Here is a 12,709-nt window from a genome sequence, read left to right on the forward strand (position 1 = left end):
AGTAATATGCAGAGATCCAGATGACAGCTTACACATTGACAGGTTTATTGCATGGTTTCACACCTCTCCGTAGAACTTCTGTTTGCAGTTTCTGGAAAATTGTTTCTGGACTTTATCAAAGTAATGGCAAAACATACAGGAGCTTGTTAAGCAGAAGGTGTGTGTGGAGAAAAGAAAATTAAAGATGTCGGCCAAGAAGTACTCATCTCTGTTGTTTTTACTGAGGTCAGGTTGGAGATTTCCACCCACCATTTTGGTTTGATTTGTTGTGCTGTTCATAGAGTGACTGCAAGCTTTACAAAGTTCATAGTGCAAAGGATCCAATCGCGTCAAATTAAGGCAACAGTAGAAATCTAGAAAAATAGTTGTGCATGTGCGCGCTTATTTTTGTTACAAAAAAGGTACAAATGTTTTGTCCTCAATGACTGAGATGGACATGTTCTTGAGGTCCTCAGGAGAGTTCACGGCTTTGTAACCCAGTTCCTCTAAGACCTGCTGACAGACCGTCTGTGTGTAATCGACAATGTGGTGTGAGAGTTTTAGTCTCCAGCTCTCAGCGTTGGCGGCCGAGTCCCTCACCGTGCCGTATTTCTGCTTGGCCGACACCTCGTTGCTGCCCCTGGTGTTGTTGCGAATCCACTCCTCCACGGCCTTCTCCATGGACAGGCCCAGGTACTCATAGATCTCCCGGGTCTTCTGGAGAGGTTGGCGGGCCAGGTCCTCGTATCTCACCAGCATGTACCTGCCGCGGAGCCAGGCCGGCCGGCTGGTGCCCGTGCCCACTGACCGAAGGACGTCCTCGCACACCGTGGTCAGCTGACTCAGGTCCAGATTGTACGGTTTCCGCCCCGTGGCCCTCCAGATCCTCCAGAGGCGGTACGTGTCACGGAACGTCTCGATCCGCGAGGACAGTATCCCCCGTGGGTCTCTCACCAGCTGGATGACCTTTAGGTTCAGCCGGGGGTCTTCTATGAGCGCCCTGAGGTCGCCGACCTCTGGAATGCGAACTGTCTTAATGGCCACGTGGCGTCTCTCTCGACAGGACTCGGTTGCCAGGGTCAGGTTAAGGGAGGCACACTTCCTGATGCAGTCACCCTCCTCTATGTTTACATCACTAGGGCTGAAGGCGTCGCACACCGGCGGGGAGCAGAGTGCCTTGCTGGCCCCCCGTCGGAAAAGCTTGTCCGTGGTGTGGTTCGCAGGCTGGGGCTTGATGTAGCTCTCTAAGAAATAGAGGTCGCAGTTGTACAAGCTGCGCAGAAGGTCACGGCTGGCCCCCAGCAGCACCCTGCGGTCGGCGCTGGCCCTGCTGTGAGAGAGGTGGGGCATCAGGGTGGTCTGGACGTGATAAAGGGGCTCGAACAGATAGAAAACGTCCGAGTGCTGATTGAAAAGCTGGCCCACGAAAGAGGAGCCGCTGCGAGTGGTGGCCAAAATGAGGACGTGTGTCTTCCTGGACGCGTTGTACGACAAAAAAGAGAATTCGTCGCACGAGCGGTCAAAGGGCTCCGCCTCCTGGCTCAGGGCGCAGTTCAGAGGGTTCGGCACTGGGCATATCTGGAAAGGCTTGGCCGTGAACGTCCTGATCGCTGTGTACTGGATGGCGATCGACGCCAACCCTAGCAGAATCACTGCCTTCCAAGAACATTGCATGGCTGAGTAACTTCATTTAGATGACGCGGTCCGATTTGATGCTCATCAGCGAAGGGACAGCTGAGGTTAAAACAAAGAGTATCCGTAAGTTTTTTGATGTATCGATAGTTGGCAAACTGACAAGCAAACATTTGGTTTGATGAAAGACATAAACGATTAAAGATAACGACACGTTTCCACATGGTCCCTAGTTAAACGTAAGAGGCGATCTCTGTTTAATACCAGTATGTTTAACAGCCTCCCAGCGATTATTTTAAGATAAATTACTGAATACTATACTATTACAAATTGGTCCTGAAACAGTGATTATGAAACATATATTTATGAATTTGGATCATCTGCTTACAAAGGAAGATGAATTAACACAAAACCTTAAAACCGTTTCCACACAACCTTAAAGCGCAAAAAACTTCATCGTGTTTGATACTTGCTGGAGTGAACAGTGAACATCTAACTAGTATTTGCGTTTTAAAGAGTCTCAACTCTCTGAAATATGCAATTTCGATATATATTTCGGATGCTAGATTGCACCATTTTTTTGTAGTCAATCTAAGAAACGCACAACATGCTATACTTTTAAATTGATTTAGAACATTTTCACAGAATTCTTAAAAAGTACTCAAGCTTCAAGTATCTGTGGAGTTTTCGCATATATAACGATCTCGCGCAATACTTACGCAAATATTACCATATGCGTATATTATGAATATATATATATATATATATATATATATATATATATATATATATATATATATATATATATATATATATATAAGCCAACAAGTGAGGGCAGCGTGCTCTGGTCGCTTTACCGCAGTGCAACGGAACTCGCATTAATTTCAGAATGACAAAAAGCGAGAGGACAGTGACCGGTGATGCAGCTCGCCACGCACCACGGACGAATCTGGAAATACACGCATGCGGGTAAGCACACCAAATCACAGAGCAGCCTATAAAAACTGTTTTACCTTGTTGTACTTGCCTTGTTAAGCTGTACGAGGCAAAAAAATGTAAGAAAAATGTGCGGATTCTTTTAGGTCCTGGTGAGTGCTGTCATAGCTCGTCATGGAGGTGTTAGGTTTGTCTATATGAATTAACATCAAGAAGCGACAAGCCGAGTACGCTGATCCATCCGTGCGGGCAGATGAAAGCGTGTATATCCCTATGCAAGTCGATTCATAGCTGCAACAATGCGACGACGAAACGAAAAAGGACAACGTTTAAAGTCTGTGCGCGCGTGAGGCATCTCGTACTAGTCCCGAGAGCTTCAGGTCGCTCGCGCGCAGCTCCGTTGAGTCACGCGCAGCTCCGCTGGTGGAGTGTGTGCTGAAGTGGCAGCGCGAGCTCTAAGACCACCCCGAACCCTCCAGGCTACTAATACTCCCCGCCTTGAAAAAAAGAGGCTGTCAGGTTTGAAAAAAAGAATCACAAGTTCGAAAGGTAAACGGCACCGTTCCTCTGACCACGGAAGCCCGGCGTGGCCGATATTGCAGGTGACTGTGGTGATTGATTTGGGGACGAGCTCGGGCCATCCAAAGCGGGTTTATTCCAGTCTAAAGCCATTTCCACTTTGCGGTTGTTCGATTTCATCCGATGAAAGACTGGCGTGGGATACACTCTCACGGCAGCTATGCGTAATGTTCGTAGAATACGGTGCGTATTTCCGTTTTGATGCAGACGTAATTGTGTAATTGCATTGCGTCTCATCATTTTGTAGGTATATTGCAGGTATATTTGCATCGTTACACGATTCTAGCCCGTTTACTCACCGGACAGTTGGAGCCGTTTAATGTAATATCGAATGGACCGACCGAATGTCCTAAGATGTGCCACAATACGATCATGATCTAATTCTAAAGGAAACAATCGACTTTAAAAAGTGCATCTGAACGAAATGAAGAGAGCATTCCCTAAATATTTAAACGTATCGAAATGCGTAAGTAAATCAAAGCAAACTAAAAATGGTTTTATGAGTCCAGGCGGCTCGTTTATTGAAAAGTTATGTGTGAGTGCGTGCGCGAGAGCGGACAGCTGATTCAGAAACTAGAGACGTTAAGAATATCACGAAGATATCAATAATTTGGCAAAACTATAATATCGAGAATGTTAGATTCGGAAAGTGCGGTCAGAGTGACTGGTCGGTGTGCAAAGTGCAGAAATATTTAAAAGCTTACAGATTAAAACGCTTTCGTGCTAGGTATAACAACATACATTTGATAAATGAAACAATTTCACGCAGAATGTACCGACTGTTTGTTCAATAATAATTACATGTGCCAGAATGTGTACGAAAAAAACATTGAAAATGATGACGTTTACTTCATCGTCTTTCAATGGAGTTTGAACACAGCGCCTTCCAGCACGTGCTAGAGCAACCCAGGATTTCACAGCATGCATGAAGCTGCAAACTGCCTGGATTCACCTCCTCGGCTCATTAACTAGACTTTAATGTGGTTCAAACAGGCGTGGTAGGGCCAGGAGCTGGATGACCTCGAGATACGAGGACTCGAAAGCATAGTCTGTCATATTATCGAACCACAGCCATGTCATTGTAAGAAAAAATGTGTATCACACAATAAAATGACCAAAATCAATTAAGAGATATACAATATAAAATCACATGTTAGAGGAGTAGGCATTTTGTGCATAAAGAGGTGTTTTTCATAGGGCACTTTAAAAATCTGAAAATTAGAAAATATCTAAATATGTATAATATATAAAAATACATAACTGCTCCTTTCCGTAGCCCATGTTTCTATGCTGTGAGCATTTGATCTGATATCAAGCATTTTCAAATGCTAGCTACCTCATCATGAAATGGCATAGATAAGTAGTCCTAAGACTGAGGCTGTGAATTTGCCCTAATGAATTCAGCCTTTAGAATTTCAAATGAAACTCTGCACCTTTCCTGTACAAAGTGTTCTACCTTCAGTTCGCACTTCCTGGACCTCTTTCCCACCTCTCTCATCTGGAAGGTTCTCCTCTAGCTGTGGTGTTTGCTCCTCCTGCATCTCAAATGGGGTTTTTCTCTCACTTGTGCTGTCTCGCAATCACGGAGGCTGCCAAATGTGAGATTATGGCTGGCTTTAGCTAAATCAGTTTTATCTTTGTGTGTTCAATGCACCCTCAGTTTCAATCAGCGTATGTGCTCAAGCATTGGAAAATGTCAGACCCTTTGTGCTGGAGAGACCCAGTGTGAGCAGAGGTGTGAAAATGGGTGCGCACCTCCTAATCCAGGCAGGCGTGGCAGGAGGCGCCGGTGCTGGTCGTGTCTACTCCGCCGTTGTCCTTGGAGCCCAGTCACGAGGTCAACAGGTTGCCGATCTGCTTCAGATTAAAAGTCAAGACAATTAAGCATGAGTTCATTGCTATTTGCACCCTCATCTAAGAGGTCAGATTTATTCCGAGTGCATGATAACACTGGCTCAGTACCGATGGGGAAAGTTTCTGCATTGCTTATCTCACGTTTGAATTCATGTGAGCAGCTGAGGTCAGCGATGCCCATCAAATCCCTGTAGGGAAATACCACCATTAGAATTAGCAATGAGAATCCCCTTAAATGTATTGTCTGTGACATTCTCATGTAATGCCACAAAGTGCAGTCTCTCCCTCAAAAAAGAAGGAATCAGATATCAGGCATTGCATTCTCCACAGAGTTTATTTGACATTTTTGGGAGTACGGACCATGCTTTCAATTAATCGATTGTGGTTTGTGGAGAATATAAAACAGAGGGGAAGGACGCCAGAGTACGTTGGGCTGGAGTTCTGGGCGCTGGCTTCTCCTGTGCAGTGGAAGGCCAGTTCTCCTGAAGGACCTTATGCAGCGTTGGGGGGGGGGTGTGTGGGTGGGGGAATATGTGTGTGTGTGGGGGGCTGTAACAGTGTCCTGCAGGATGGGAGTGTTGACTGGGGAACAGATGAGCCAATGAAGGAGAAGTGCCAGGCGTCATCGTTTTCACAGCTCCTGTTATCACAGAACTCCACATGAGGTCCGACTGATTCTTTCTCCTCACACACCTCACATTTTTAGCTCACACCCACTGACCAAGCATTTAACCAAACTGCCTATTCTTCCCAAGCTGAAACTCACTCGCACAGTCCTAAAAAGTGCTTCTGCTCTCCTCCAATCACTGCCTCTCCTGCCTCTCCTGATTTACCTTCAGCCAGGCGCATTTAGGTCACTACAGGTCAAGGTTCTTCCTCTGCATCGCCGGAATGAGCCAGACTGAACTCTTAATTGAGACAGGAGCAGACTTTGTGTGGTTAATTATTCCAGGATGCTTGGAGAGGATGTGGACAGGGGACGCCGTGTCCAGGCCAGACTGAAGGAGAGACCAGCAGCCTTCTGCCTGAGAGTGCACACACAGCACTGTGTCCCATTGATTACACCCTGGAGAGGCAGACCGATTAAAGGTACATGTAACATTCTCTATTAAAGTCCTGGTTCCCAAGTGTAGCAGCTGACAGGCTCGGTTTGCGTGATGCAACAATAAAGACTTTGAAGTAACAATTAGTGTATGAAGTTGCTAAAACCCACAGAGGCTTGGCTTACCATGCTGTGCTCTAGTAAACTCAAAGCGATATTGCTGGGGTGCTAGCAGCCCTTTTCAGGCACATCCTATGTGGCTTAAACATTAGAAGCTGCTTTCCAGAATGTAGTCATCAAGGGACAAATGAAAACAGATGGAACAGCATGTAAAATATTTAATCCCAAATACAAAATCAGTTACTGGAAAGTTAATCCAGAAGCAAAAGGAAGTTAGTGTAGCTCTGTTACTGTCTGCAGGAAACCACACTCGCCCTTCGCTATACAAGGACTATTCAGAACGACGTCACATATATATAGTAGGTCTAATCAAAACTAATACATGACAGCATATTATTAACAATCATCAAAACAGTCTCTGAGCTCAGTTCATTCAGGCATCATTCAAACAATGTTTGTGCTAACAGCTGTCATGGATGTATGCCTGTGCCTAGTTTAGCAGTTCTGATCACAAGCTGGGGTTGTAAGGTCTCAATGTTCTTAGACTTCAGCAGACGTTCATGGTAATAGCTGTCTGCTTCCTGTTCAAGACAAAAATAGAAGAGAACAGAAATAAGACACAGGCAAGCAGCCAGATGAGATATTCTGAGAATAAAATCGACTGCAGCAGTTCAGTGTAAGACTTTAAAAGGAGAATGTTTTCCTGGTCATCTCTCTGCTGACACTCACTGCTGCCTTTAACATCTCCTAGTCATGTCTTGGTCAGAGTTGTGCACACACTCGCTGTAACAATGAGAGGTCTGAGATCACGTGCCTCTAAGTGCACACAATTACTATTGAGATGTTACAGGTGACCATCTATGACCATCTATGAAAATGGTAAATATTGAAATAGATTGACTGTAAATTGACTGCTAATGACTTTGATGAAAGTGGATTTCTAAGAGATAGTATGTATTGGCAGGACTCTCACATCTGAGGGAGGGTCATGACATTAGACACAGCTCTCCCTCTGTACTAATGACATGCCATGCAATGGGATTTGGAAGACTTCACTGAACTTGAGCTAGGGTTGGTCATTTAAAAACATGTTACTCATAATACTGACACTGGTAATATACTGATAATAACTGTTCTTAGGAAAGATGTTGATATTCCATCGCAGACACATATATAGTGAAATAAAATGTGCATTTATTTACTTAATTGAATGTCATGTGGTCAGGTATATACAGTAATGTGTCATCTCCTGCCATTTGGAAGGTTGTTCTCTGCACCATATGTTGCTCCAAAGGGGGGAACCCAGGTGTCTGCAACACATCCAGCACTTCCATCTTTCTCCAGCCTGCAGTGTCTCTCCCGAAAGGCAGGCGCCGTCTGCAGGGGCAGGAAGAGGCACGTGGGTACCGATCCGGATGGCATCCCAGTGGGAAGCTTTGGGCACAGGGCACGTTGGGCACAGACACCTCTCTCGCAGGGCAGGCACCGGTCCAGACTGAGGAACATCAGCGCCGCCTCTTCTGTATGCGCGGTGGTTCAGGGTCAAGGCCGCCCGCGTATCCCTGGCCCGGCTGAGGAAGGCCAGACAAGTTAAGTGGTACCTTGTAGTACACAGCGCCCTCATTTAAGCGCAGCGTCATGGTTTAGCGAGTGTGCAGAGAGCATTCTAAACAGGCACAAGCATGCGTGGCGGGAGGATAATGGCACACGCCATGTCTGGATGAGTTCGTACAGCATCTATAGAGTAGTGAGAGGAGGCAGAGCAGGTCGGAGCAGCAACAAAGGATTCAGGGGGCAGTGCTGAATAATTCAGAAAAACACACCTGAGCACAGGGTCACCTGTGGAGTCAGACCCCTCACCTCCACCGGCACGGTGGCACAGCACAAACAAGGACTTTCCAGGCTGAGAAGAAAGAGGAAGTAGTCAGTAAAAGAGCTCGAAACCAAACCAAGAAGTCCAAACTCCCTTGAAGGTTCTCTCCCAAAAGGGAGCGGGGGGAGCAGGTGCTGTATTTCTGCAGGATGGTGTCACTCTACTGACATTAGCATTGCTGGAAAGCAGATTCCTAGATTACAATGACATTTGCACCAAGTGAAGAGGTTTAATTAAGCACCTTTGATGATTAAAACCAAAGCCTCTCATCTGATGCTAATTAACCCAGTAGATCCATCACAACACTCAGGTCACATAGAAATTACACAGTGGGGAAATATTATTTCTTGCTAAACACCCAGTCCTTAACGTGAATGTCTTTTATGGCCTCTAATAATGATGTATGTCATGCAAATTGCTTTCAAGTGTGAGCAATTGCTGTCTTAGCTTTGTGCCGCTGTCTTGGGTCTAATTCAAAGTGGATTATTCCAACAGCTATATTGTCCCCGATACTGCCGTAAAATCCTACATGGCCGTAATGGCTCGATGCCTCAGATGAAAAGCAGGGTGAAAGAATGCATGTGAGATGAAGAGGCAGTTGTGTGAGCTGTTGAAATATGTGTGGATAATATACTTGTCACGGTACGACCCCTGACCCGTCCCTCCGAGCGTGTCCACGTGTTTATGCCTGTCCGTATGTGGTGGGTTCCATGTGTGTCTTGGTGTGTATGTGTTCGACACACCTGTCTCTTGTCTTGATATTGTTATGTGTATCGTTATGCACTTGTGTCTTGTTGTCATTTGTGTATTTAAGTGTGTGTAGTCTGTGTTCTTCATCAGACTTGGCTTGACTTCATGTCACTGTTGTTTTTTATGTTTAAAATAAAGGTTTACAAAAAATAAAACATGTACAAAAATGCTCTCTGTTTAGCATTGTGCTTCCTCGAGCCTCGTGTTACAATACTCATTTACACTCGATGGGAACCAAACCATTTAAAACAACCGTCACTATTATTTTTGTTGATGTACTTTTTTCTTTTTTTTAGGTTTCCTATACTGTATCCATATATTCATATATTATTGCTGGTTCCATTTTTAAATCGTGTTAACATGCTATATGTGATGTGGGAGATCTATTAACATATCTTTTACGTCCAGCTCCACCCTCCTCCCTGGTCCCGCCTAGTTTCCCCCTTTCTGTCACGCCCCTGTCTTCGGTGCTCGCACCTGTGTCAAAGAATCGTATGTTCGTTCAGCTGTTCTGTCCTGTTTATGTAGTGTCTGATTTACGCTTGGGAGTGAAAGGACCTTATGTTCATTTAGTTCTACTGTCTACTGTCTAGTTCTACTGTTCTACTGTTTATGTTTACTGCATTTGTAGTCAGGGTTGTCCGTCGCCGTAGTAGTGCATCCAGTAGTGTGTTTGTATGACCGTTTAATTTGTCGTTTTAGTTGTATTCTGTAGGGTTTCCTTATTGGTGGCATGTGGTGTTTGATTGATTTATTGTTACTCTTGTCCCTAGTTGTTCGGTTAGCTGTTAGTTCGGTTAACTGTTAGCATGTTTCCCATTGCCTACTTTCCTGTGTACTTGGTTGTCTCCCTGTGCTTTGTCCTGTCTCTACTTTGTTTAATAAATTCCTTCAAATCCTGCATCTGCGTCACACCCGCCCCTTGAAACGTTACTATATCTAATGACAATGGACACACCTTTTCTGTTTGAAACACAAACAAAGCTCTTATACAACTATAACGGAGGTAGGCTGAAGAAGAAATGAAGGGTTTAGACTAGGGTTGTCCCGATCCGATATTTGGATCGGATCGGCCGCCGATATTAGCAAAAAATGCGTATCGGTATCGGATCGGCAGACACGAGAAAATGCCGATCCAGACTCCCGATCCAGTTTTTTTAAGTCCGATCCCGGTTTAGATAATCCATTTAGATAATCCCTTCCAGTTTTTGCTAGTGAGAGTAAAATCCGGTCCGCATTTTCCAGCACCTTCAGCACACGAGCGTAGTTTCTGCCCCAATTTAGCTCCGTGGCATCTCGGACCGCCGTGTAAATTTGAAGTTATCGGTCAGTTGTGTGGGATTATTTTACCTTAAAGGATGACAAAGACGAAGAGGTAGAGTGCAACATATGCCACAGTAAAGTCAAGCGTTGTGGTAAAGCTGTAAGAACTTTTAATACCACCAATCTAATCAAGCATTTAGCAAAATACCACCATAAACAACATGACGAGTTTCTAATGAAAACCGAAGACAAAAAGAAAGGTCCTACACAACTAACACTGGCAGAAACGTTTGAATTGAAGGGAGTGTATAGATGGGGATGGAGCAGCAAAGTGTGGAGTAGAAGGCATTTTGCTTTTAATTAGTTTACGATATGTGCACGGATTTTTTAAAGCTTTGGTTTACACTTTACACAAGAGCACTGATGGATGTTAATGTTAATGTTAATAATAGACTATTTTCCACTCAGGTTGTGTGTTTTTTTTTTAATATAATTTACAATATTATTTGCACTTGTGGCTTTTTAATCCTTGGTTTACTGATGCTATTTCTGTTTGTTATTTAATATTTTGTCTATTTTGAGTTTATTAATTGCTAAATAAACAGGTCAGTTTCTCCTTACCAACCATTGTGTATTATTCAAACACACCTAATTCAGCTGGCTACTTGTTATCAAGAGTAAAACGCTTTTCAACATGAGTTTGACAACAAAGTAAGTTGGCTAAATAACTTTAAACTTTAATACATGCTCGGATAGGCCGGTATCGGTATCGGCCGATATCGGTATCGGATCGGAAGTGCAAATAAATATCGGTATCGGATCGGAAGTTCAAAAAGCTGGATCGGGACATCCCTAGTTTAGACAGCCATTGTGGTTATTGTTTGGACAACACGGGACAAATATGGCTACATTGTGAACCGAAGCTCTGACTTCTCCACTTAAATCAGTCTTTTTACTTTCACTTCCATCACACCATGTGCATAACAGAAATGAATTGTTCCCCATTTCTGTGCTGTGTGAGGCTTGGATAACATTTGAACAGTAGCAGTTCAATGGACGGGCCAGTGAGCTTTAGACTCACAATACTGCTGGCATTACGGAGACAAACACTGAATGGTGCCAATAATGGTGGATATTACTGAGACATTAAATATTTAACTGCAAATAGACATTAAAGGTCCATCGACAGCAAATGGCTTAAAATAAATAAAGACAGTTCAAAATGTTGGATTTTTCTATATGAGATATTCATTTTGTGGGGTTTGCTAGGATACATTTCAGCACATTAGCACATTATAACAAACAAAACAAAACACACTTTATAACCCATCTGTGGAATGATAGCTGGATCACTGGGTGCTGATACACTGTTGTGAGGTTAAATAGGCTTTTTTGTTCCTGAGGATCAGTTTGCAGGTACAGGGTAACAATAACGTAATAAGAAAATGACACGTGCCTAGCAACACAGTGGCAATTCCACAGCACTGGGGCGTATCAGGGCTTGGTGGCAGCGAATGACAGCTGTGAATGGCAGCTGAGCTCCGCGATGGCACTGTGATTTTACTGCTGCCGCTTTCTTCACAACAGTCCCATTGTCGAGAGCTGCAGTATTTTCCTCCTGCTTTTGTTTTCTGTCCTGTTTCATACCGTGTGAGTGTGGGAACATTTAGCCAGTGTACAGGCCAAGCTCAAAGACCACAGGAGAGCAGCCGTGATCCGTACAGCTCATCCAAACACCAGCACACCCAAACACCAGCCCATCCAAACACCAGACTAATTAAACACCAGCTTATCCAAACACCAGCCCGTCCAAACACCAGACTAATTAAACACCAGCCTATCCAAACACCAGACTAATTAAACACCAGCCCATCCAAACACCAGACTAATTAAACACCAGCCTATCCAAACACCAGCCCATCCAAACACCAGACTATCCAAACACCAGCCCATCCAAACACCAGACCATCCAAACATCAGACTATGCAAACACCACTAGAATCACTGTAATCACTAGAATGTAAAAATACTGATGATATGTACTAGTATTTCATGTATTTGTTCTCTACCCAGTCTAGTTGTTCACATGCCCTAAAGACACAGCTGTTTAAGCAATTATGTGCTATCCGTGTTTAGGTTGCAGTAATAATCTATTATACCCATCTGCTTTTAGACCATATAATTACATCAATAAAACATTATTTGCATTTCGCTCTTATATTATAATTATGGTAATATCCATGTTATCATACAATGGTAATGTGACAGATTTAAGTAGTGCTTCTGTTGCAGGGTTGACTCCTGACTCTGCTCCTCATAAGACCACCACCTTTGGAGAACAGAGAGCCCAGATCTCAGCTGTTTTTAGGTTGTGGATACTGAACCTTCCTGATTTTTGTGTAGATGGGCGTACCCAGAATTCAAACTCTCAAATAAGTATATAACCTTAATTATTTTGTTCTTAGGTACCTGTTAGAGTGAAGCTGTCACATGCTGAGGAGTTAGAATTGTCCATGCTTCTAATAGTCACAAGTGATTGCAGCAGTCACAGTGGATAAATAAGGAGTTTGCCAGGCAGTGCTTACCAGGTTGAGCTGTTCTGGCAACTCAAATAGATGAAATGTCTGCACTGGGTGGAAGTGTCCAAGCGCAGAGATGAGAAGCACTGGAACTCAGGTTGT

At 44.0% G+C, this 12,709-nt stretch overlaps 1 protein-coding gene and 1 long non-coding RNA gene across 4 annotated transcripts; one reads left to right on the forward strand and one right to left on the reverse strand.

Moving 5' to 3' along the window:
- Window positions 1-23: 23 nt before the first annotated feature.
- chst1 (carbohydrate (keratan sulfate Gal-6) sulfotransferase 1) lies at window positions 24-2,779 on the reverse strand. Of its 2 annotated transcripts, none has more exons than XM_077022216.1 (2): window positions 2,639-2,779; window positions 24-1,713 (listed from the first exon to the last, which is right to left on the reverse strand). In XM_077022216.1, exon 2 carries the CDS (start codon window positions 1,651-1,653, stop codon window positions 391-393), a length of 1,263 nt encoding a protein of 420 aa, XP_076878331.1. In that variant the 5' UTR covers window positions 1,654-1,713; window positions 2,639-2,779; the 3' UTR covers window positions 24-390. The 2 variants fall into 2 exon arrangements, with proteins under 2 accessions (XP_076878331.1, XP_076878332.1); XM_077022217.1 differs by having other exon boundaries at window positions 2,625-2,763.
- LOC143527183 (uncharacterized) lies at window positions 2,477-9,666 on the forward strand. Of its 2 annotated transcripts, none has more exons than XR_013134046.1 (2): window positions 2,477-2,580; window positions 5,933-9,666. It is a non-coding gene; the product is annotated as an uncharacterized LOC143527183 (long non-coding RNA). The 2 variants fall into 2 exon arrangements; XR_013134047.1 differs by lacking the exon at window positions 2,477-2,580 and adding an exon at window positions 3,020-3,149.
- The last annotated feature ends 3,043 nt before the right edge of the window (window positions 9,667-12,709 follow it).

The sequence above is a fragment of the Brachyhypopomus gauderio genome, chromosome 11, assembly GCF_052324685.1.
Source record: "Brachyhypopomus gauderio isolate BG-103 chromosome 11, BGAUD_0.2, whole genome shotgun sequence".
Classification (NCBI taxonomy): Eukaryota; Metazoa; Chordata; class Actinopteri; order Gymnotiformes; family Hypopomidae; genus Brachyhypopomus; species Brachyhypopomus gauderio.

Excerpts from the sequence above, each read along its gene's own strand:
- chst1 (XM_077022216.1), bottom strand. The coding sequence starts at position 1,653 with ATGCAATGTTCTTGGAAGGCAGTGATTCTGCTAGGGTTGGCGTCGATC.